This window comes from Gopherus flavomarginatus, chromosome 4 (assembly GCF_025201925.1).
Source record: "Gopherus flavomarginatus isolate rGopFla2 chromosome 4, rGopFla2.mat.asm, whole genome shotgun sequence".
NCBI lineage: Eukaryota > Metazoa > Chordata > Testudines > Testudinidae > Gopherus > Gopherus flavomarginatus.
The window spans coordinates 101,924,583-101,950,279 of NC_066620.1; the positions used below are offsets into that span (position 1 = coordinate 101,924,583).

Here is a 25,697-nt window from a genome sequence, read left to right on the forward strand (position 1 = left end):
AATGTTCAAAATATTGCAAAGGAGTTCACTGAATGGATCAGGTCAAAGGAACATGTGCATTAGGAGGAAGACCCTTCTTTCAGGCAGGTATTTGGAAAATAAACAGGAACAATGAGAAAGGAAATACTCAAAAGTAACCTGATAAATATGTTCTGGGTGAAAGTTTGCCCTACTGTAGCAGTGATTCATTCAATGGGCACTCAAAGAAAGTCAAAAGAACTGCTCCATTTTGGATTTTTGACATGCTACAGCACCCAACTGTCCCTACAGAGGGTGGCTGGAGCATGGGAATAGCATACCGCAACCCCCAAATAAAGAATGGTCAGTACCACTTGCTGACTGTAAATGCAACATCAGACCCTCAATTTCACACTGTAAGAAAAACTCCCCAGAATAATGACACTAACTCACTTCACCAGGAAACAAAGTTGGAGGTTGATATTTTTTAAAAAACTGACAAGACAGACATTCCTTCTGTCTCTGTAGACAGCTGATTTTAAAAAGAAACAAAGCTTGTTGACATTTGGGATTTATAGCCAAGATACTGAACAAAATAGACCAAAAACACTGTAGAACTGGTAACAAGCACCTTTGACAGATAAAAGTACTTATGACTATGGGACACACTATGTTTTAAAATTTTTCAAAGCTGTCTGCCCACAGAGGACATACAAATTCTGTATTAAAAAAGTCTTGTTTGTTATTCTTCAACAGTCCCCTCATTTGAAATTTGGCTCTTCCCCAGCAGTGCCCATAGCAACACTTGCTGATAACTCAGAAATGTGCAGCTAATTTGTGTGTGGTTTCAGCTCCTGAATGCCAGCAGCTGAACTGTACTCTTTCAAGAGCAACAAGCTTTATGAGGCCGTGTAATCCTGTTTATGTTAATTTTTTAGATGGCCATTGACGAGGGAAATACTTTTGTTAGAAGTTCAAATAAAGAATACAAAATCCTGGAGTGGAAAATTTCACCTCTCTGTTCACACCATTTTATCGACAAAACAAACATTCAGAAATGCAAGCAATAGTAAGCATGGCAAAAAATTTCTCTCCACTAAACCAAGAATAAATTAGTTTGTAACAAACTTTTTTTTTATGTCATAAAAATGGGTAGAAGGAAGAGTAGATTTTTTCTCTTTGGTCTATCTTGATATCCCTCCAGAGACACATAACAGGCATATTTCAAATTCACTCTTGTCTCCTATTGCAGGAAACAGTGAAGTAGCAGTTGGTATTTTCAGAATTCTGGAAAAGAAGAAAAAGTATTGCAGTAATAATTTTCATTGGTTGAAGAAACAGGAATAAAGAAACAAAAGCTTTAACAAAATAAAGAGGCTCTGTAATGTTTCAATGGTAGAAGTTTTTACCCTGAGCAAAATTAGATCAAATATTTAACTACACCACGTGCTACAAATAACATACACCTCTACTCCAATATAATGCGACCCGATATAACATGAATTCAGATATGACGCAGTAAAGCAGTGCTCTGGCAGATCAAAGCAAGTTCGATATAACGCGGTTTCACCTATAATGCGGTAAGATTTTTTTGCTCCCGAGGACAGTGTTATACTGGGGTAGAGGTGTATTTCCACTTAATACAAACCCTTGGAAGCAGAACACAAAACACACACACACATATGCTAGTCCTACTATGGGCTCCTGAAGAGTTGACATTTTGCAACAAAGAGTTCCATTGACTTAAAACTTGGTGCATAGAATTTTGGAACATTTTTGTTAAAGTGATTAAAAAAAACCCCAACAAGATGCATTTTCAACAAGAATTGATCAAGAAACTAAAACAATATAAACATTTGTGGTTTTCATATCAACTTTTAATCACCTTTCCAGGAGGATAACACAAATGATTCGCTAGTAGTGAAGACTAATTAAGAATAATCTCAACCCGTTTATATGGGGAGAAAGTCATCAGCAAACAGATCTGGGGGAAATAGTGCATAGAAAGTGACAATCCCAACCCCAATATCTAACAACAATTAGGAAAACAAACAGAAATCTGGAGCGTATCAACAGCAGAACAAAGCACAACTCACAAGAGATAGTTATGGCAATGTCACAAGGTGGCTGGCGGGGTCACAAGTGAAGTACTGTGTTATAATTTTTGATGAGGTAGCATCTACCACTCCCAATTTATAATTGGATCCCATTGTGCTAGGTACTGTATACAAGGATAAAGAAGATGGGGTATTTGTTAAATCTAACAGGCTGAAGGGGTGAGGATCGCTGTTGACTTGCTTTGTGTCACCTGTTCCTCGATTTAAATATATGTGAGCCCACAGTGAAAGGATAGGTAGGCTTTCTAGAAATTTAAATAAATATATTGGTGGAGTCATATTACAGGGATTCTAGTGAAGAATTAGGAAAGATTCAGAAGGGGCACAATCAAGAGTCACCGTGATTATCATTATGTGGAAAGGTTATTAAAATGGGCTTAGAGGATGAAGTCAATGGTAGGTCTGCCAGGCAGTGGGGCTAGGATTTCATCCAGAGTCATTAAAAATCTGAATAGGACATGACTGAACTTCTGAGGAGTAAAATTTCTAGAGGTTAACAGATACAAAAGAAGGGAACTGGGAATGGAATGTGTTGGGAAACATTTTGCTACACAGGCTGTAATTAATGCATACAATGCACTGACAAAGCAGCAGATGACTCTACAATGTATTCTCAAGGAGTTATACAGACAACTAAAAGACCCAAACATGACACGTACATGCAGCAGCTGGGAAGGCAGAAAGACCATAAGAGACTAAGTACAGTTTAGTTCGTCCCTCTCTTTCTCACACATACCCTGCTTTAACAATCTTTCTTCCTCACATGTTCTTGTCCCTAATTCTCCATCTCTCCTCAGGGTAGCAATGTAAGGAGAGTGTACAATCAGCAAAGGTCAGTGGTACAGTAATATTTGGATGTAAAATCAAGGGACAATTCTAAAATTGTGGATTTGTATACATGGAGATTTTAGATTCTTCTGTTTTCTTAAGGGGGCTTAAAGTGTAGGAAAATGCTCTGTCCCCACCCATATTCAAAGACCCATAGTGGCTGGGCAAAGGTAAACTGGATAAGTTCCCTCAAGATCCAGTCACACTATGTTTATGATGTTGCTAGGTGGTGACATGATGTACTTACTTCTCCTTTCCCTGTGGCAAAAAGATAGTTTATTCTACAGACCTGCAAACTCCTGCTGCCTAAAATGCAAGATTGGTATAGACTGTTAAGGGAAATAAAGGTAAAGTTGGAAAGAAAGGGGAGGGGGAAGAATAACAAAAGGAGAAAAAAAAAAGATTTCAAGAATATCTTTTCCAGGTGACTATGTCTGAATGAATACAGGCTAAAACTCCTGTCAAACAGTTTTCTATTCTCTGCCATCAGGCAGTTGTAGTCTCCTGGTTTGTGCTTCCTTCTGGGTTTTATGCACCTCATAATGCCTTGCATAAGGTGACCTAGGTTAACAGCCCTTTAGAAAAGCTGCAGAAGTGTCACAGTATCAGTTCTTAATGCTGCAAAGCATCCTGCTTCATCTCAGCCCTGGAAGGAAGTGTAAAATGCAAGAACATGACTGATAGCTGGGGCCTTGCCTGGTTACAAGAACTCAGGGACAATGAAAGAATGGAAGTCTGGTAACTGGTAAGGAGAGGGCAGATACAGGAGACAACTACTACATCTAGTTTCAGAGAGCTGGACCAAAAGAAAATGAAAAGGGATTCTTGTCACCCATAGAGTGGGATCCCTATAGCCTTCTCCTTCACAGCATGGGTCTGGTTCTCAGATCTTATCAGATCCAGAGCACAAATAACCCAACAGCTTGCTCTTCTTTTAGCTCCTCCAGCTGGCACAACTGCCTCTATTTAGCCCAATGCCACTGGCTGGTCTCCCTAAGAATCTCTGTAGTGAAGGTAGACACCTGTTGTAGAATCTCTGCTTCAGGAGCGACTGTCAACTTTTCCCTGTTAAGTATCTCATTAAACAGTGGAGGTTGGGTGGGGCAATAATGAGTAATGAAGAATTATATAGTAGTGGGGAATTAGCTCATTCCCTTGAATGCTCGTTGCCAGATTTTTAAAGGCTTGGGTGTTTTTTAATGGTGCACGGTACTTTTTGCAAAGTGTGAAGTTGTCTTTTGAGTGTTGGCTGCATTTGATTGAAAAACATTTTCAGCCTTGACTTTTTTTCCAATTATTTTTTTGGTTAGAATATACTCTAAAAATTCATACAAACTGCAAGCTACACCACAGTACACACCGTGGCTTGGACTATTCTGCAGAATCTTGTAAGAACTATCACCAGCTTTCTTAGCACTATTGACAAGTAAAGACAACTGATGGACTCCAAAGCTTAGCTCAGTATTAGAAAGGCACACCAGAGAATTGTTCTAGTAGCACAAACTTTGCCTATCTGAATATCCTTATAAAGCCTCCTGAGGTTAAGCACGGTGCAGAGTGGGATACAGAATGCACATTAGCACAACTGTTCTCAGTTAGGCATGTGTGTTTATAATGAAACAGCTGTAGTTCTTGGACTAATCTCTGAATACTTTACAACTGCCACATCTTAGCTGGCAAAATACAATACTACTGTAATTTACATTATACACCATGACCACAACAAAAGTATTTCAATCAAGCAGACAGAAAATTACTGTATCTGTCATCATATGAATACACCCACGCATACCTCCGTGCAGTCCATCTGCCCTTGGCGCAGACTGCTTCAGTGCCGAGACCTTTCATGGGTGAAAAATGAACTCGGAGAATGATTCTTGACTAGGCTAATATAAGTCAGTTTAAGATAGCACATATAACTTGTGGTGGGAAAAAAAAAGAGAGCTCAAAATTGGGGGAAGGTTTTTGGTTTTTTTTTTTAAATTCTGCCATTTCTCTTATTTCCCTGTCTTTAGCTCTCCCACATTTTTTCCAGCTCCATAGAAAGCCTAATGAGCTTCTTATTCAGATCTCAGCATTTTGGGAGTGAAGGGAAGATGCATAAAGACCTCACAGGGTAACAGTCTTTTTCTGAGGGGCTGAACGCCCATCGCTTTCACTGGAGTTAATGGGACCAGCGTATCCACAGCACTTAAGAAAACACTTATTAGGTGTCTAACTATAGGTACCTAAGTTGGAAAATCTAGGCCCATATTTTTCAACATATTATGGTCAAAAGGTCTTCAGAATTCAAACTCACAGGGTTGTCTCCTCATGTGGTTGATTTTACCAGCACATCCCCAATAGATTCATAGCTTTACTATTTTATGCTGGGATGCATGTGATTCTCAAGAACCTGATTAGAGTTTAATTTACTAGCATTTCCTTTTCAACCCCAAAAGATACCCAAGCTGATTAAAAAACCAAGTTCAATATTTTCACTTTGTATATTACTCCAGAGCAAAGCCCTTTATAGTCAGAAGGAGAGTTTCTTATCTGTTTTCTGACTATTGTTCTTGAAGATATATGTAGCAAAAAAACAAAACAAAACCAACCAACCAACAAAAAACCCCAAACTCTTTCTTGCCCTTTGGGTATGATGGCCTTTAACACGACTAAAAGTAGCAAACATGTTGGTTGAACCACTTCACTGAAGAAAGCACATGCGTCTGTGTATAGGTCTTTTCTTAGGATTCTGCTGTCATTTTAGATTGTTCAAAGAGGATCACATGCCACTTTCTGAGCAAATATCTATCTAGTTTATAGTGTTAATAATTCCTCCCAAAACAACAGGGTATGCACCAGGAAATACCATGCATAGAGCTACATAGCAGTAAAATAGCCAAAGGCACTTAGTACATAAGATAATTGTCAAAACCTATAATTTAACTTTCAGTCTAACCAGTTCTTGCTGAAATAGGAAGAACACAGGAAAATGTAAGAGTCTGCTCTGACCAGATTGAAGGATATTATCTTATAGCATAGGCAAATGAACAGTTAATTTTGCTTTTTTGGGGTACTTGGGGCATACTAAAATGAAGTAAACCTATTTATCCTAAATATAGGGCAGGCAAAGAATAGCTAGAATGTAGCGTCATTGTGAAGAATCTGAGAGTTACCATTTATGATATACTGAATGAGTAACAGTAATAAAAAAGCCATATTAGTTGATTTTATACAGGGTTATGATGTCTAAAGAGAGGCAATTATTCTACACCACTTGGCATGTTCTAAGCCTCAACTGGACTTCTGAATTCAGTTTTGGTAACCACTTTGATTTTAAAAGGATGGACAAGCTAGGGGAGGTTTAGAGTAAAAAGGATGAGGGGCTTGGAAAACGCACCTTCTCAGGAAAGATGAAAAGACCTGGATTTGAAAAATGTGCAGAAAAACAAAATTAGAAAAAAAAAAAAGGCTTTAAATACATACAATAAATATATTGTTTGCTGTGTTGTAGCCATATTGGTCCCAGGCTATGAGACAGACAAGGTGGGTGAGGTAATCTCTGTTATTGGACCAACTTCTGTTGGTGAGAGAGACAAGCTTTTGAGCTCCGCAGAGCTGTTCTTCAGGTCTGTGAAATGTAATCAGGTAGCTGTGACATGCTAATAACCTTTCCTACACTGGAGGAAGAGCTCTGTGGAGCCTGAAAGCTTATCCCCTCTTTCACCAACAGAAGTTGGTTCAATAAAAGAGATTACATCACCCACCTTGTCTCTCTCAAATATATTGTCATATGATAAAGAGGACAGGGATCAAGTAGTCTCTATTTAAGAGGACAGAATGAAGAGTAATAATGGGTTTATGATGGGGCAGAATTTTTTCTGGAAAAACTATTGGGAAAATCTATATAACAACAAAAACAGGCTGTGAAAGGGAATCACCATCAGAAGCAATATGCGAGGTTAGACTAGACAGAGATGATTTCAGAAAATAAAAGCCCTGTTGATTGGCCCTGTGGAAGGCCAGATGCTCACCTGGTATAGTTTGACATAGCTCCATTAAAGACAACGGGCCAAGCCAATTTATACCAATTGAGGACTTAGTACCAGCCATTACTATATTCCGATACAATATGATGCAATAATGAAATAAATATTTCCCAAACCTCAATACTGATTCCTTGATGTATCAATGACAAAACCTCTACCAATTTCTTACTCCTGGAAATAATTAGTAGTTCTGTAAAGTGAGAAAGAAAACAGCCCATTAAACCACTGTTACACATAACCCACCTGAACTTGGACACCTCTCTCAAAACAACCCTTTAACTTGCTCTGTGTCTGTGTCAAGGTCAATGTCATAGAAGCAAGGCCTTGTAGGAAGTCCTGGCATGGTGCTCATCTGTGGGGACAATAAAATAAAGTTACACTCTTGCAATTGTAAGCGGATAATCACACTGTGCATATATACCTTTGATGAAGTGAAAGGCTAGATTCTTATTCATGGACTCAACAACTACAGCTGCAATTTCTTTTAAAATGTCAAACCATCTGCTACTTCAATTTATTTTTTAAATCTGAGCTTATGAGAGACAGGAAAGGGGAAAAAATAAGAACCGTTACAGTGTTTAAGGTTGTAAACTAGGAAGACGCAAGAGTGACCTTCTTCACAAAATGCAGACACACTCTTGATTTCTTTGTGCCTCTGAGTATTTATCCATTTAAAGTTATGATACCAGGAATTTTGTAGATCAAAGTATAGGGCAATACTACGTGAATTCCCCTGGCACTACACACAAGTTAAACCGTGTGTCTTTGTGAATGAAAGCAGCACATGGCAAAGGAATTAGTCTTAACACCTTCATGACTATGGATACTTAATTAACACCAAGAGTGAACTGAGATGATTAAAATAAATTATGGGTGATTCCTATTTCATCATTTAGGAGTTCCCAGCTCTTGGGCTCCATGCATTTTTCCTGAGAGTTCCCAGCACCAAGAAGTTATAGAGCCTGCAGTGAGTGCTACAATGCACTAAAGCAGTAACAGTTCTGGCAGAAGATCCAATCCCTGTATGTTGGCTGAAATATAAAGCCACAAAAGCCTGATTAGTTCTAATTACGCATAATTAAGGCCCTGCTCCAGGATAGCACTTCAGCATATGCTTAACTTTAAATAATGGGAGTAGTCTCACATACTGCCTACTTCTAGCTTCACCTTGATTACTTATGCTACTATTATTTATCATCTGTATTGCAGCAGCACCTTTCAAAAATTGCTAAGTGACTTAGGAGCCCATTTTCATAAGTGTTATAGGCAGTTAGGAACTCTACATCTCATTATGCTTCTCAATTGCTTTTGAAAATAGGACTTAGGCTCCTAAATCACTTAAACACTTTTGAGAATTATAATCCCTATCAAAACATGCAACAAAATAATGGCCCTTGCCCCAAGGAGCTTACAATCTAACTAAGGCTACATCTACACTATGAGTTTGGGGTGCAATTCCCAGCTTGTGCAGACATACTCACTCTGAACTAGTGCACTAAGAACTGTAGTATAGCCAAGGTACACAGGCTATCTGTCCTGATTACAAACCCACCCACACCCTCTGGGCACATACTCAGTGTGGCTAGAACATGCTGCTGCCTGTGCTACCCTGGCTACACTATTATTTTTAGTGTATTAGCTCGGCCGAGAGCTAGCAGTATATCTGTGGGAGCTGGGAATCACACACTTGGCTTGTAGTGGAGACATAGCCTATATGTGCTTAAAGTTATGCATGTGCTCAAGCGTTGAGCCTATTTGCATCAAAATTTTATTAAAAACAAAAAAGATCTATGGACTTTTGAGGACCAGGATCTCAGCCGGGATAAATCAGCATAGGTCCACTAAAGCCAATGTTCAATCTGGCCCTGAGGGTCTCTCCTCAACATCAATTTAAGTATCTGCTAGGGAAATGAAATTTTCTCTGGCCACAGTGAGAGCTGCACCATGCTGATGGGTCTCAGAAAAGGAACACATATGCTTGCTATTTTAGCCCTAGAGAGCCAAGTTTAATGGCCCCTCTCTGACTGGAGTTGTTTCTAGTTCTCTATAAGTCAACCTGTTTTAATGCATGTACAATGATCTAGTTAGCATTACCCACTGCTTTTACACTGCAGCTGTGCCCTGAAATCTATTTTAGTATTACTATTACAATAGTGGAAAAGAAACAACAATATCACTTAAAACTCCCTCACAGAAACTTAAATACTCATGTATATTATATAAAGTAACTCCACTTCCCCTTTTTGCGTTAATCCAAGGGGGAAAGGAGTTCAGTTTACATGGATTAGTGATATATTCTGTCTTCTTCTAATCTAGACCAACTGCTGATGGGAAAAAAAACTTCAGACATTACATTTCCTTTTTTTTTCCCCCCCTAAATAGTTTCAATTTAGTCATTTGTGATCTTTTATTACATTACAGGGATATGAAACCCTGCTAGTTTGCATTAAACAGAGGCTCTTCCTCAAAACACAGTATTGTGTAATTACATATGTACTCCTCACTTAAAGTCGTCCCAGTTAACATTGTTTCACTGTTACATTGCTGATCAACTAGGGAACATGCTCATTTAAAGTTGTGCAGTGCTCCCCTCTAATGTCATTCGGCAGCTGCCTGCTTTGTCCACTGCTTGCAGGAACAGCCGCCCATTGCTGGAGGAGGCTTGGAACCAGGGTGGACCAGCAGCCCTCCATCAGCTCCCCGCTACCCTAAGTTCCCTGTGCTGCAGCCCTCCAGCAGGCTATCAGTTGCCAGGCAGTTCAGCTGTCCCTCCCCCCACCGCCATGTGCTGCTCCTGCCCTCTGCCTTGGAGCTGCTCCCCGAGCCTCCAGCTTGCTGTGCGGGGGGAAAGGAGGAGGGCTAATGTCAGGGTGTCCCCCTGCCCCCGCTCCTGCACCCCACTTACCCCTTCTTCTCCACATAGAGCAGGGTGGGGACACAGACGAAGAGAGACAGAGCACCTGGGGCAGCAGCTGCTGTCTCAACTTCCTGATCCACTTAAAAAGACAATGCACTTAAGAGTGGGTAGGCTTACTGAAAAGGACAGTGTGCATTTCTCTCTCTCCCTCACACAAGGTGTGTGTCTGTTTCTGTCTCCTATGTTGTCTCCCCTCCCTCCATTCCTGCTGTCTTGTAGAATGAGAGGCTACATTAACGTGTTAACCCTTAACGGCTCAGCTAAGTGCTAGTTCATCATTTAGCACAACAGTTCTCAAACTGGGGGTCGGGACCCATCAGAAGGTCATGACGTTATTATATGAGGGGTCGCGAGCTGTCAGCCTCCACCCCAAGCCCTGTTTTGCCTCCAGCATTTATAATGGTGTTAAATATATAAAAAAGTATTTTTAATTTAGGGTGGGGGTGGCACTCAGAGGCTTGCTACGTGAAAGGGGTCACCACTACAAAAGTTTGAGAACCTCTGATTTAGCAGCAGGACATTCCTTGGGAAATATCCCACCCTCTAACTTCCCCATCTCAACCAAGCTTCACAATCATCATAGCTGTGAACAGTATTAAATTGTTTAAAATGTATACAGTGTGTATATCTATATAATATATAGTTTTTTGTCTGGTGAAAAAAATTTCCCTGGAATCTAATCCCCTCCCGCCATTTACATTAATTCTTGTGGGGAAATTGGATTCACTTAACATCGTTTCGCTTAAAGTTGCATTTTTCAGGAACATAACTACAACGTTAAGTGAGGAGTTACTGTATTATGTTGGCTTGACTTCTTGAGGAATGTTGACACTGCAATCTCAGGTATGACTGCAGTGCTGATAGATGTACTGACACTAGCTTTACCTGTGCTAGCACAGCCAAAAATAAAAGTGTAGACATAGCAGGAGACTTCAGTGTGGACTAGAAATGCAAGTATGTATCTAGCATCTCTGGTTCAGCCCTTGCTACCACATTGACACTGCTGTTTTTAGCCATGCTAGAATGGGTATGTCTATCTATGCTGCAATCACTCCTCAGGTTGCAGCACAGACATACTCTGGGCTAAAATCTGGGATATTGTCTTTTCTCTGGGGACCATATCTTGCAATTGCAGGGGATGCACTAATTGGGATAGCAGGTTTTTTCCCGTTTGTGACTTCTCAAACTGAAGTACTTATCTCAATATGAAATTGCCTTAATAAAATTTACAACATTACATGTACACACCTCCCCTGAGACTTTGGTTTCTGGCTGTATTGGAGATGGCTTTGCTATAACCCAGAGAAAGTGAGCTCCCAAGTTCCCTATAACTTGTAAAGTAGATCTACAGATATGTACATCCAAACACATGGACAGTCTTCATTCACTCTATATAAACATCACATCCTAACAGAAATAACATTCTTAAAATCACCGGTTCTAAATTAAAGTCAAACTTTTTTTAATTAGTTAATACTTCTCTCCTTGTATAAATCACTCAGAGGCCACTAAAGTCAATGGAGTGATGCTGATTTACACCAGTTGAGGATCAGTCGCTGTGCTTCTAATTCCTTGCAGAGTGACACCCAAAATGATTTTCATTAACAGATGACAAACATTGAAATTTTCTGAAACGTGAATTCCAAACACTTTAATATTAATGCAGGGGGCTTTAACTCTTTTGACACAGAGGAATGAAGTGAACACAAGGGAGTGATTTCAACTGTATTAAAATCCCCGCTGCATAAAAAGGTATATTTTATCTACATCACAGTACAGAAAACATCATCTATCTCAGTGTATCACAGAGTAATACTGACATGCCTTGTGAGTTTCACCATTGCCCACAGTTCTGAATAGCAATGGTGAACCTGAGTAGATTCTCTGCTGTTGCCAGTTGTATGCACAAATGTAACACAGGACAGAATTTGGTCCTTTATCTTTACTACAGGGTCACAAAGGAGGAGATAGCTGGATGATTTATGGGATTATTACTGACTGATCCCCTCACTAGTACTCCACTATTTCATAAAAATTAAAAAGAAATGACAGAAAAAAGGTTGCTCAGTAGATTGCAAAGCAGGTACAATAGGTTTGACAGGCTTACTTTCTGCATGGCTGCATATTCTGAAGCAAAGCTCCCTCCCCTCCCCTGCTTTCTACTTTATCCCAAAAGAGTACAGGGTGGGATTAGTGTTTGTGAGTTTATAGACTGATCCCAAACCCAGCAGGTGGAACTCAGAAGCCCTCCAGAGGTAGTGGGAGCCTGGATCTTCATGTACAGAGGGTCTTGTTAATCTGCATCTGGTTGCTACACATGCTGTACCCTGCTCAGTGGATAAATAAAAGACTTCAGTCTCCAAGCCTTGTTCATCGTAAATAAGCACTAAATTGACACCAGTATTTTAAAAGTAAAAAATAGAAGAAAATAATGGGCTTTGAAAGAGCAAATTCTCCTATTAAAAGAAATCACTTGGGTAATTAGCCAGTTTTCAGCAGGGAAAATGCACTGAAACAGCAAATAAGAACTTCACAGTGCCTTTCAAGCACACCAGATCCTGATGTGTCTCACAGCTTACACATCATATATACTACACAGGGATCCCTTCACCCACCATTGATATTCAGTGACCTCTACAATGTAACGTGGCTGCTAAGTAACACCACACAGCAAGGCTACAAAAACAGGTTGGGGTAAGTAGCCGTGAATGAGAATGTTATCCAAATGAAACTACAGGTGGAATTTAGGTAGGCAGACTAAAACTACCCAAACTAGAATGTAATGGCTATCACATCTTCTCTTGCCAAAACTGCAATGGAATTTCAATAACCACGGGTGGTATGGACTTCAAGTTTAAACTCTTCATTCAATATATCTGAATGTTTTCTCCATCCAAGAAATCTCATCTACCAAGAATCCACCCAGCTTTTAAACATCTGCTAAGAAATGCAACAAGGGAATTAAGTATCAGAGGGGTAGCCGTGTTAGTCTGGATCTGTAAAAGCAGCAGAGAGTCCTGTGGCACCTTATAGACTAACAGACGTTTTGGAGCATGAGCCTTCGTGGGTGAATACCCACTTCGTGACGTATTCACCCACAAAAGCTCATGCTCCAAAACGTCTGTTAGTCTATAAGGTGCCACAGGACTCTTTGCTGCTTTAACAAGGGAACTGGGTGCAAGTTTGTAGGAACTCACTTGGATCAATAATTTCCAATACGATATTTGCGATTCTCTACAAACCCCTGAAAGTTTTCTTGTAATTCTGCACTACAGCTAATAATCCTTCAGAAAGATTTTGTGATAGGTGCAACACTTGTGTTGATGGCTACACTATTATGTGCATATAGTTATAGTATTACATAAACAATGCGGTTTGGAGGAAAAAGCAATATGCTTTAAATATAAAAGTTATTGTGGGGATTCTGTTAATAATTATACTTCTTGGAAACCAACACTGGCAAAAGTAAAGCATGATTTAGTTGAAAAAGGTCTAATACAACTGCTATCTGTCTTAGGTATTTATGACACTGGAGTTTCAAAAAGGTAGGAAACCTATGATTCCTTACAAGAGCAGGGTGTAAGTTATTCTTAAGGAAGCTTCATTAAGGCTGTTCTCAGAAACCTTGCTAATATTGAGCTACATCTAATTTTCCTTTTTTTGGGGAAGGGTGGTGAAAAAGTTGTGGTAGTAGCACTCTGGTAGTTTCTGCAAACCTCCGGTCCCCTCAATCCCAGTCAACCATGTTTTAGGCTTTGGTATTGGACAGAAAATGCTCTGGTTGAGTTTAATGATTAATTCTTAGTGATCACAGAAGATAAAAGGTAGGATTTTCAAAAGCCCTCAGCATTAGCCTAACTTTGCTATCACTGAAATCAAGGGGAGATTTACCATTGATTCCCAGAGTGTCTTTTGCTGATTGCTATGGATGTGACAGCAGCCTTTGATATCATCAACCGCCAGATATTGCTGAGATGCCTACAATCCCTAGAAGAGTTGGACTAACTCAGGTTACATGGCCTCTGTTCCTTTCTTCATGAGAGGTCCCAGAGAGAAACTTTGAACAATTGCTTGTGGCACTTCTGGAATTGAATCCCACTATCCGCTAGTGAAAGTAACATTTTAAGCTATTTAATTCTCATATTAGTTAAGTACGTGTGTTTGTTGGATATGCCCACTACAGATAATTTGTTATATTTTTAACAGATTTTATTCTTGCAATAATGTCTCAGAAAATTTAATCAACACATTAAGTTATCGTTGACATACAGATCTCTATAGAGGGTACACGAGTTTCTTGCCAAGAACTGGTTAGAGGTTTTTTTTTTTTTTTAATCAGTTTTTAAAAAAGACATTCGATAAAGAGGAATTTATTTGCTGACTTCCTTGGGTGCATATTATTCAATCAATATAATTGATCTAAATAGCTATTGTATATACAGGACTTGGCTCTGCTATAGCTGTGAAGTTCAAAGACAGTCAATGACAATATAGGAAAAAAGGATGAGCCATTTCTGATTGTGTTTTTCTCCATATTACTGGTACTTCACTTTTGCTCAGCTTGCTGTCACACGTGCTATACTATATGCTAAATAACACATATCAAAATCTCAGTCCACCTGCATTTTAGGCATTTCTAAAGTGCCTATTGCTACATCAGTTAGGAACTCTTCTGACAAACAGAAGACATTTGGTGGTGTATCTTCTGACACGCCTACAGGCAAACTGATCTTCTGAAGTCACAGAGAAATGTGTTGGAGTTCATGTGGCTACATGGGTGAGTAAATGTTCTCCACTTACCCACTTCCCAGCTTGACCCCTGTGCAAAGGGCCAGACAGAAGGCCTGTATACCATTTAAGTCTCACCTAAATGCTAATCTGAAGCCATAGGTGATGCATAAGGCCTAGGCACAGGGATGACTTTCACCCCAGTGTGAATTACAGTTGACAATCAGGCTCTGAGATTCTGTTAACCAGCTTTGTCAAGGTTTCCCAACAGGAACTATTTTGCTTAGCTTCCTCTTTTTATTATACAGGTGCCTATCAGTGCTTGATGTAACCTGCCTCTTATTTCCAATATATAAACAAATAAAATTAAAAATCCTTATAGGAACTGACAATGCCTTAGCCGTATTAGCACAATGGTATGTTTTTAAAAATAGATGGCTTGAGTTCTACAAGCAATTCATGTTCAGTGACTTTCAGATACAGTTCAACATCTGTCTGCTTTACAGGCATGGGAAGATCTGTATATTAGAGGAAAAAAACAGAAGATTATGCATCTCAGACAAAGAGTTGAAACCAAAAGAACTCAGTCAGGAAATTTCTCCTTGTTGCAGTTTATGGAGTTATGTTGCTCCCACTGTGGAATCAGAGTTATTCACATTATCTAATTGTGTCCTTTTGCTAATTAAACAATCAGAGACAATTCTGAATCCTTTGAAACTCTGAAATTGTACAGAGAGCAGATAATGTTTCTCAAGGGAACATGGCAGACTTATAACTTGAGATAGTTTATCAATAAAATCCTAAAAGGGAGGATTGTATATTCTCTACCCTCTCCACTAAAATCAATATAAGAGAAAAACTCCATTTATGAAGATCACTGCATGCATGCAGGCGTTATATTTAACTTGGTTTTAATATTACACATAAATATACAGGGGCAGCTCCTAAACCAGTGGTACTCAAACTTTTCCTGTCACACACCCCCTTACCATGGAATCTGTCCATCCCTCCCCCCCATTACTGCATTATTGGCTCATCAGAGGAGCTTGGGTTGCAGGCAGAGCTGGAGGCTAAACTGGGGAGGGAGGAGGAGCTGGGGCTGGCCTGGGGTTGGAGAGGGAATGAGGGCAGAGCTGGGCTGTGGGGGGCATAGGGGGTGGAGCAGAACTGCGGCTGGGGCTGGAACTAAGCTGAGGTCAGAGTGGGCGGGGTGGTGCTACCTCTCTACCCCCCAGGAGGGCTAGCCCAAGCCCTGCTGCACTCACCCCTGAACGTTCCTCTGTGCCTCCTAGAGTGGGTGCACCCTACAGTTTGGGAACCACTGTCCGAAACTGATGTAAAGGAACTATGATTATTTACACCAGATGAGGATCTGGCCAACAATTTTCTTTGCTTGAATTACTCACAATCTTAATGCCTGTGGAGCTAAAGAGACCTTGTTAGCCAGAAGCAATCGCGTAGGTCCCTGATACTGCAAACACTTACACAGGTTCTTAATCTTAAGCATGGGAGTAATCTCACTGACATCCATCAGACTTGTACATCAACACAGGTCAGTTTACAGAATCGAGGCCCTATAAACTTCAATAGTAGCTCACTTTTTCAATAAGAAAGTAAAATAGCATAAAAGTGAAAGCAGAATGAGAGTAATTAAAAGAAGAAGAAAAGCAATATTTAATGCAAAGAAATACAACTGATATGGCTGGCTTGAAGCAATAGTGGAAATATATACCTACTAAGGGAATGATGTAGAGCTATCCCCAAAACAGAATTAGCTCTTGGAAGTGACCTTCAACCTGCCTCTTAGAAAAAAATAGAACAAACCCTCAGAGTGGAAAAACACATGGATAATGCAGGCAAGTTGGGGCTTTCTTGGAAAAGAATCAACAGTTTTAAAAAAGCCTAATAAATTAGACTTAGAAATTACACTATTTCTCAAAAAAGCTATTGTACTAACTAAATATTTTAAAAATATAATTTCAGCATGCTTCAGTGCCTCAAAACAAATACGTGGTTTATGAAAGTTGCTCAGCAACAAATTTTTTGTCAGTGCTTAAAAGATTAATTATAAGGTTTTATGAAAATCTGTCCAAACCTGGTAACATTCAGACAATAAAATGAAGTTCATGTTTCTTTTTTTTTTTTTTTTCGGAGGAAAGCTTAATATAAAGGAGGCTTCTTCCACTCAGAAGCCTCATAAAAGACACATAAAACGTTAATTCCTCCCACAAGAACAAAATAATGCTTATAAAGATCTGCAACTTCAATCAATTCTATTGTCTGCAAAGAACTCTGCTTCCCTGGCATGTTGCCTGATTTTAGGCACTGACTACCCCGATATCAGTTTTTCCATTGATTTTTTTTTGTGATGGCTTCTTAAGCAAGGGCGGGGCCCCCACATGTTTGAGATGTGCTGGAGTTGCTCTGCCTCAAGGAAGTATTGATAATCTCTGGCAATAAAAGAGACACACATTCCTTATCTGCTTTCACCATCCAGCTGGAGTTTAAGATATTGTTTACACTACAGAAAGCCCTAAATGGCCTGGGACCAGTTGTCAAACCTTAGTCCCAGATTTGGACCTTAGCGTCCAAAATATGGGGGTTAGCATGAAAACCTCCAAGCTTAGTTACCAGCTTGGACCTGGTACTTGCTGCCACCACCCAAAAAATTAGAGTGTTTTGGGGCACTCTGGTCCCCCTGAAAAACCTTCCCTGGGGACCCCAAGACCCAAATCCCTTGAGTCTCACAACAAAGGGAAATAATCCTTTTTCCCTTCCCCCCTCCAGGTGCTCCTGGAGAGATACACAGACACAAGCTCTGTGAATCCAAACAGAGTGACTCCCCGTCTCCGTTCCCAGTCCTGGAAACAAAAAAGCACTTTCCTCTTCACCCAGAGGGAATGCAAAATCAGGCTAACAAATCCAACACACACAGATCTTCCCTGATTTCTTCCTCCCACCAATTCCCTGGTGAGTACAGACTCAATTTCCCTGAAGTAAAGAAAAACTCCAACAGGTCTTAAAAGAAAGCTTTATATAAAAAGAAAGAAAAATACATACAAATGGTCTCTCTGTATTAAGGTGACGAAATACAGGGTCAATTGCTTAAAAGAATATTGAATAAACAGCCTTATTCAAAAAGAATACAAATCAAAGCACTTCAGCACTTATATTTATGCAAATACCAAAGAAAAGAAACCATATAACTTACTATCTAATCTCTTTGTTCTTACACTTAGAAACAGAAGATTAGAAAGCAGAAACTACTTCTCCAAAGCTCGGAGAAAGCAGGCAGACAGAAAACAAAGACCTCAGACACACAATTCCCTCCACCCAAAGTTGAAAAAATCCGGTTTCCTGATTGGTCCTCTGGTCAGGTGCTTCAGGTGAAAGAGACATTAACCCTTAGCTATCTATTTATGACACCAGTCTACTTGAATGATCACCCCTTTCTCCCAATTGCATATTGTCACAGTTCCAGACAGTAGATCGCTTGAACTGGATTGCCCTTATACAAAAGAGAGGGGGTGACTAGCAGGGCTCTAGAACTCTGGAATTTGCTTCCTCTTTGGTCCAAAATAGTCCAGCTCTTGGTGACCTTTTGGGAACACCGCAAAAGACATCTGTTTCACCGGGCTTTTGGAGAAGGCTCAAGGTACGCTTCCTGGATGATGGAAGGGCAAAAAGACGTTTTTTAGGTATATGGCTGGGCAAGTTCCTGTTGAATTTTAACACGGTTGAGATTTAAATGTTATTGTTGGTGAGTGTGTTAGAGAACATGGAGGCTTGGATGGATGGCACATCTTTAGCTATTTCAAGAAAAATAAGTACATAAATAAATAAGTGAAGTGTATGGATATAACTCACAGGTGAGTTGGGCGAATCTCCCTCAAAAAGTAAAATATATTTGTGCATCACATACATGGCAGCAATTTCTTTAAGTGGAATAACTCTAGCATTTTCATCTTTGAAGATACAAAAGTACATCTGAAGCTGGAGATAAGTCGCCTCCCTAATCACAGTACAATACCAACCTTTTAGGTTTTACTTGAAAAATAATCACCTATTCTGAGATTGTGTGGGTCAAGTGTTCAGATGCAGCTTCCAAATTTGCATGTCTACTTTGGGGACACACAATTCTCATAGTCACTTGTCCTAATATTATTATTTATCCACAGCATCCACAATATTCTTGGATGCTTTACAAATAATACAGAAACATTGCCTGTCCTGAAGAGCTAACAGTCCAAGGACAAACAATGCAACAAGTGAGAGCTGCAAACAGTAGGTAAAGAAATATGAGGATGAGGAAACTAGGGTTACAAATCTGAGGTGACTTGTTCCAAAGTATGTTCCAAATCCCCCTTCAAGTATAACATGCTCCATTACCCAACCCCCACATCCTTCCTCACCAGGCAACCAGCCTGACTCCACACAGCAACTCTGGATAGAGAGCATCTACACTCCCATGAATGATCATCCTCTTCTTTCTACTTCACTTCTAATAGCAGAGCCTCCACAGGCTGTTTCCATTCCTGACAAGCTGCCTGCTGATCAGAAAATGCTGATAAATTCTCTCAGGAAGAACTAGTCCATCAGAGGTGGCAGGAAGGGGGTCCTATTTCATATGGCTTCAGGGAGCATGGGTATCACTGATGCTTGGTGCCCTGGGGATATTGTCCCTCAATTATCTGGTGACCAGGACCAAATGTCAAACAACAGGTTCATTGACATCACAGGAATCCAGAAGTTGACAAGATAGAATTAGGTAACAGTTTTCAAATACATAAAAGGTTGTTACAAGGAAGAAGGAGAAAAATTGTTTTGAGGATAGGACAAGAGGCAATGGGTTTAAATTGCAGGAAGTGTGGTTTAGATTAGACATTAGAAAAAAATTCTTGCCAGGGTGATTAAGCACTGGATTAAATTTCCAAGGGAGGTTGTGGAATCTCCGTCATTGGACAAACACCTCTCAGGACTGGTGTAGATAACCTGCCTTGAGTGCAGGGGACTGGACTAGAAGACCTCTCGAGGTCCCTTCCAGTTCTATGATTCTACGTTCTATGTAACTCCTCTCTCCCCTGCTGGTATCCAGGTTCTGTAGAAAGAAATGTTTTGGGGTTGAACTATCCCCCGAGCAAGTGCAGCATCTCCAAACTAATGTTCTCTGCATTAATTGAAAACTGTACATTTCACACCCACTATTTTCCCACAAGGGCCAGTCATCTATAAATCAGGTATCATGGGGGAAAGTCCAATCCGGCACTCTGCTGCCCTACTATGGCATTTTGGTTAAAAGCCTCTTCTTCTCACATGGAATTTCAGCTGATTGCCGCTGACAGATTGACACCACTGCTGAAAATGTGAAACTACTATAAGTCTTAGAAGATGAAGGAAAATGGTAGCAGGTAATTGCATAAAGCAGACACAATGTGTGCTCAGTACTCAGCACATTTCACTCCTTCCAATTACTGATGCCTTGGGAAAATGGCCAGGTTCACCTAGGGTGACCAGATATCCCAATTTTATAGGGACAGTCCCGATTTTGGGGGCTTTTTCTTATATAGGCTCCTATTACTCCCCACCCCCATCCCAATTTTTCACACTTGCTCTCTGTTCACCCTAGGTTCACCTGCACCTAACGGACACCAAATTTCAGCATTGAAAAACCCAAGAAGAATGCAAAATTTTACTGAATAGAAAAATATGTAACTATTGATAAAGTGACTCCCTCAGGAATAGTTAACCAGATCCACCAGCCTCTCAACAGATGCAGAGTTTTCTGAAGTCTGAGGGTATAACATACTGTAAAAAAAATGAGCTAGTTCTGTACAATGTCAACCTGTAGGTTACCCAGAGAGGGGATATAGCAGAGGACCAGTTTGCTATTTTTTTTTTTTTTAAACACAGTCACGTTCCATTTTTAATCCTGACAATGGGTTGATTACATGGTCTCATAATTTAACTTCTAGAAGTACTTAAAAAGAGCTAATGGCTATCTATTAATTACCCAAAGGGTTGCAATCTTTCAGAAAATATCTGAAATGAGAGGTCTTCAGGAGGAGGGGGAGAGGGAATTGAGTTCATCATGTTAATTTCATTTCAGTAGACATTACCTAGCTTTCAGGACATTGGAATAATAAAATCCAGGATGCAGATTTCACAGAACAGCTCGATTTCTCTGTCTTTGTCATTATTTATTTCTCATGAATGGTGCCTAATTGAAAACTCCAGAGACTGAAATTTTTTTTTAAGAACAGGTGCACTGCAGACAGCAACAGCACAAACTTCTCCATCACTGCAACATCAGTGTGCCTCCGCCTTGACCAGGGGGATCAGCTCTAGACATCAGAGACTAGTTAAGTCTCCACATCCATGTGGTTTAGTGATGTGAACATCTATTCATTAGGAACTGCATTGACACCACCAATTTATTTTACATAAGCCATGAACAGCCACCAGATGGTAACAATTTTAAGTTACTAGTTGCCTGGACTAACAGTTTAGAGGTATTTTTTCCTCTTCCTTTCCTCTTAACAAAATAGTAAAGGTAACTGAAATAAGACCCTTGTGACTCTACAAGTGAAATTAACGGAAAATACACACTCATACAAACAGCCACTGATTTTAAATATGGACAGTGAGATTGCTTATTGAAAAACAAGAGTTTTGTTTGCCTCATCTTTGTCATCCAGGCAAATTGTGGTTATTGCATCACTGATCAGAAACACATGACTGGAAGGGAACTGCTTGGTCCTAGAGTCCGGTTCTCTGCTTTATAGACAACCTTGCCATATACTACCATTCAGACATTTATCAAGCCCCATATTAGTCAGATTACACTGCTCTACAGCCAAAATGCTTCTGAAATAAATGTAGTCCAACTTTACTAATTCTGGGTCACAGAGAACGAAAATGATGCTTAAAATTGTTGATTGGCTCTAGTTTTCCGGATATGCTATTGGGTCAGTATATACGACCCTTGACTTGGGAATGGTGGAGGATAAGTGAGTTATAAAGGGAAGGGATCTCAATTTAAACCAGAAATGACTAAAATACATCTTTGACTGGATCTATGAATAAATCTATGACTGGGTTTGGACAGTGCTTGCTTTTTAGGCAAAACAATGAGTGATGCAATCTGAAGCTGGTATTGCATCATACATGATATGAATTGCATCATGGTATTCCTAGAAGTCATGGTTGATGGAATCATAACGAAGCTTACATCACTCTGCTGAACAAATTGCCCTATATCAGCTCTAGAAATCATACAGTGTCGTGCTCTCTTATTTGTCAGTGTTTGATTTTGCAAAAGGGACACATTTCTGTTTAGCCAAAGTGAGCAGAGATGCCTTGTACTTGTGTGAACAGTGCAGATAACTTCTGCTATGTTTGTGGTGAAGTGACTTTTGCATCACAAAAGCGCAGTATAACCACTATGGTTAAGAAAGCCTATCACCTTTCTTTTGGCTGCAAAAATGGAGATCAGGACAAGAGGTGGGCCCCACACATATGCTGCAACACTTGTGCAACAAATCTTTGCCAGTGGTTGAACAGGAAAAGGAAATCTATGCCTTTTGCAGTGCCAATGATTTGGAGAGAGCCAAGAGATCATACCAGCAATTGTTACTTCTGCATGGTGCCACCAGTTGGGAAAGGCGTGTCAAAGAAGAAAAAGTGGACTGTGCATTATCCAAACATTCCATCAGCTATACGGCCAGTACCCCACGGACAAGGACTGCCGGTTCCTGATGCACCAGAATCACTCTCACTTGAGTCAGACGAGGAAGAGGAAGAGGATGAAACTTCTGGTCCTGAACCATCAATGTCACAGGACCCACATTTTCTCCCATCCTCCTCCTCTGAACCACACCTCATAACACAAGGTGAACTGAATGACCTTGTCAGGGATTTGGAACTACCCAAGAGTAAGGCAGAGCTGTTGGGCTCCAGACTACAGCAGTGGAATCTCCTGGCAGGCTATCAGGGCAAATGGAGCCCATCAATGCTTGCAGACTATTGCTGGACAGTGACAAGAGATGCTCCATTTAATGAATACAAGAGACAAGCCAAGAAGAGCCGAGTAGACACTGCATAGGACTAAACTATGTACATAATAGTTTTTTGCCTTTTGTTTCATAATCAATGTTATTTATATAACCCTTTTGCTGATTTTTAAAGTGTTACATAAACAGGACAGGTGAAATATTATCATGTAAAGCAACCATAAACACATGAAAAGACCTAGGTTTACAATTGATGATTAAAACTCTACTATCTACACAATATACATAGACATAAAATGTAAAAACTTAAATATCTTAGAAACAGTAGCCAATGTTGTTTTAATTGTCATATTTGAATTCAGCACATCAAAATACATAACAAATATCACATTTTATCTCTGAAGCAGACGACTTCTCAAAATTGTAGACCAGTGTTACCTGCCCCCACAAATCCTACTGGGAGGCTGTGGCTAGGAATCTCTAATTTGCAGCCTAAATTTATTCATAGCCAGTTTCTTCCCATTTGTTCTCATACCAACATTGTCCTTTAGCTTAAACAGCTCTTCTCCCTCCCTTGTTTACACCCCCCAATGTATTTATAGAGGGGAATTGTTTTTCTCTCTCAGTCTTCATTCTGCTTGACTGAACAAGTCAAGCTCTTCCAGTCTCTTCTCATTAGACAGGCCTTTCATTCCTTCATCATCCTAGTAGCCCTTATTTGCACCTGTTCCAGCCCGAATTCACTTTTCTTGAACATGGGTGACCAGAATTGTACAAGTATTCCACATGAAGTCTCTTACGGGTGCCTTGTAAAATAGCGTTCATACTTCTTTCTCTCTACTGGAAATGCATCACCTGATACATCCTGGAATTGCATTTGCCTTTTTTGGTGCTGACATGCCATACCACACTGGTGGCTCATACTCATCCTGTGATCAAGTAATAAATACACCCAGGTCTTTCTCTTCCTCTGTTATCTCCAACTGATGAGACTTCTGCTTTATACCAGAATTTGTTTGTTATTAGTTCTTAAGTGCATGACTGTGCCCTTTGTACTATTACATTTCATCCCACTTCCATTATTCCAGTCCTCAAGGTCATCCCAATCTTCCTGGGTAAAATTCCAATGATCCTCTGTATTGATGATGCCTTCCAACTTGTGTCACCAGCAAATTTCATTATTCACTCCTACTTTTCATGCCAAGGCCATTGATGAAAATATTAAATAAAATCAATCCCAAGACTGATCCCCGAGGGACTCCAATAGTAATCTCCTTCCAGCAGGAAGTTCTCCTTTCAGTATAATCCATTGTCATCTCTCTCTTAGCCACTTCCTTACCCACTTTACAATTCTCATACTAATCCCCATCTTCTGCAGCTTAATTTTGTATGTCATACTATGCCAAATACTTTACTGAAGTCCTGATAGATTAAATCTACCACATTTCCTGTTATCTTATCAAATAAACAATGGATCCCATATCCAAAGAAGTGGAAATACTGTCTTTTAATCCCCAGTAAAAAAAAATCAAACTTTTCCAGTTACAACATATTTAAACTTTACTTTATTTTTAGTCCTGGGTCAATAATAAAGATTTAATACTCTTGGCCATCCAACATGGCGTTCTGTGTCTGGGCTACATATCATGCCCCAGGCTAAGTGCCTTTTCTAAAGCCTAATTTTCTCCACTTTTTCCATGACTTGTAAGCTTTACATCAGCTCATTCTTTACTGAGATGATCCAGAAAGGAATCAGTTTGTCTGGACATATGAACAGTAAACTGTTGATTTCTCAGACTCAGTGAACTGGATTCCCTAACTGGTATTCTCCTAAGTGTATTACAGAACTGATAACTCTGTTGAATGTCAAGTTCTGCCATATCCCTTATACCAGTCCAGACCATACAGCAATTCCCGTTGACAAGTAGGTAGAAATATAGAAACCAACTATAGCTCTGCTGAATGTCAACTTTGCTGGGTAACTTCTGTGTTTTGTTTCCATGGGATATCATCCTTGATACAATATGCACTCTAAGTGTTTTCTTTCTCTCTCCCTCAAAAAAAAAGAGCTTTTTAAAATCTGTATTAATTTTTTTGAAGTAGTCAGACACATTATTTATATTGTGATAGCACTGAAAGGCCCTAATCAGGATGGGGTTCAACTGTGCTGGGTGCTGTATGAAGGCATGGTCCCTGTCATGAAGCACTTAGAATTGAATTAAAAACAAGGCACAAGTGACTGTGACAAAATAGGAGAGAAGGAGGAGGATGGTACTGGTAGTAAGTTTATGGGGTTGCACAGACTTGCACTGGGCAACACTTAATGGCTCCAAAGCATATACAATGTTTTATTATTATTTGAACAAAGATCAAATATTAGTTGGCTGATTTCCTGTAGGAGCCATGGCAAAAGTGAGACCAGAAGGTGAGGAGGGAGTAGTTCCATGAGTAAAGGACAACTGGTTGTGGGACAACTAAGGAAGGGATGGTTGAGACTAGCAACTGGTGAAACGTAGAGAGCAGCAAGGACAAATAAGTGGGGAGCGGGTGTGTGGGCAGAGTCCTGAAGGGTCCTGAAGTTGCGGACTAGAAATTTGAAATTGCAGTGGAAAATGGGGGTCCAATGAAGATATTTGTGGGCTTGCATGTGATATAGTCAGCATGACAGGAAAAGTGGAAGATCTTAGCAGCGGCTTAGCTACTTAATGGAGGAGGATGATTGGGAGTTGAATCAAGCAGACTGGTGAGGGGGTTACAGGAATAAAGACACAAGATGAGGAGGCCCTAGACAAAAGATTTAGTTGAGTGAAAAGAGAAAAAGGTCACTGTTTAGAAAAGTTATAATGGATAAAAGCAGAAGGAATTAGACTGGGCCTGGGTGATAAGGAGAATGGTGGTGTCAATAACAGAGAATATTGAAGGTTTTGAAGAAAGTTGTCATAGGAGGAGGGGACCAAGGATAGATCTTTATAATGTATTAAAAAATGGATCCCCTTATTTTGGAGAGTCTTATGCTTACACCACTGTGGGTACTATGTGGAGAGACCCGTAACATAGATGTCGAAGGAATAGAAGAGATCTCCACATATAAGATTCAGAATTAGAAGCT

At 39.9% G+C, this 25,697-nt stretch overlaps 1 protein-coding gene across 1 annotated transcript in view; it reads right to left on the reverse strand.

Annotated features, from left to right (window-relative positions):
- Window positions 1–954: 954 nt before the first annotated feature.
- Window positions 955–25,697, reverse strand: part of MTHFD1L (methylenetetrahydrofolate dehydrogenase (NADP+ dependent) 1 like) — a 234,382-nt gene continuing 209,639 nt past the window's right edge. The window contains exons 26-27 of the mRNA XM_050951602.1: window positions 7,178–7,286; window positions 955–1,245 (exon numbers count right to left, since the gene is read on the reverse strand). Coding sequence (XP_050807559.1) covers window positions 7,197–7,286 — 90 coding nt within the window. The 3' untranslated portion in view covers window positions 955–1,245; window positions 7,178–7,196. The remainder of the gene's footprint in view (window positions 1,246–7,177; window positions 7,287–25,697) is intronic.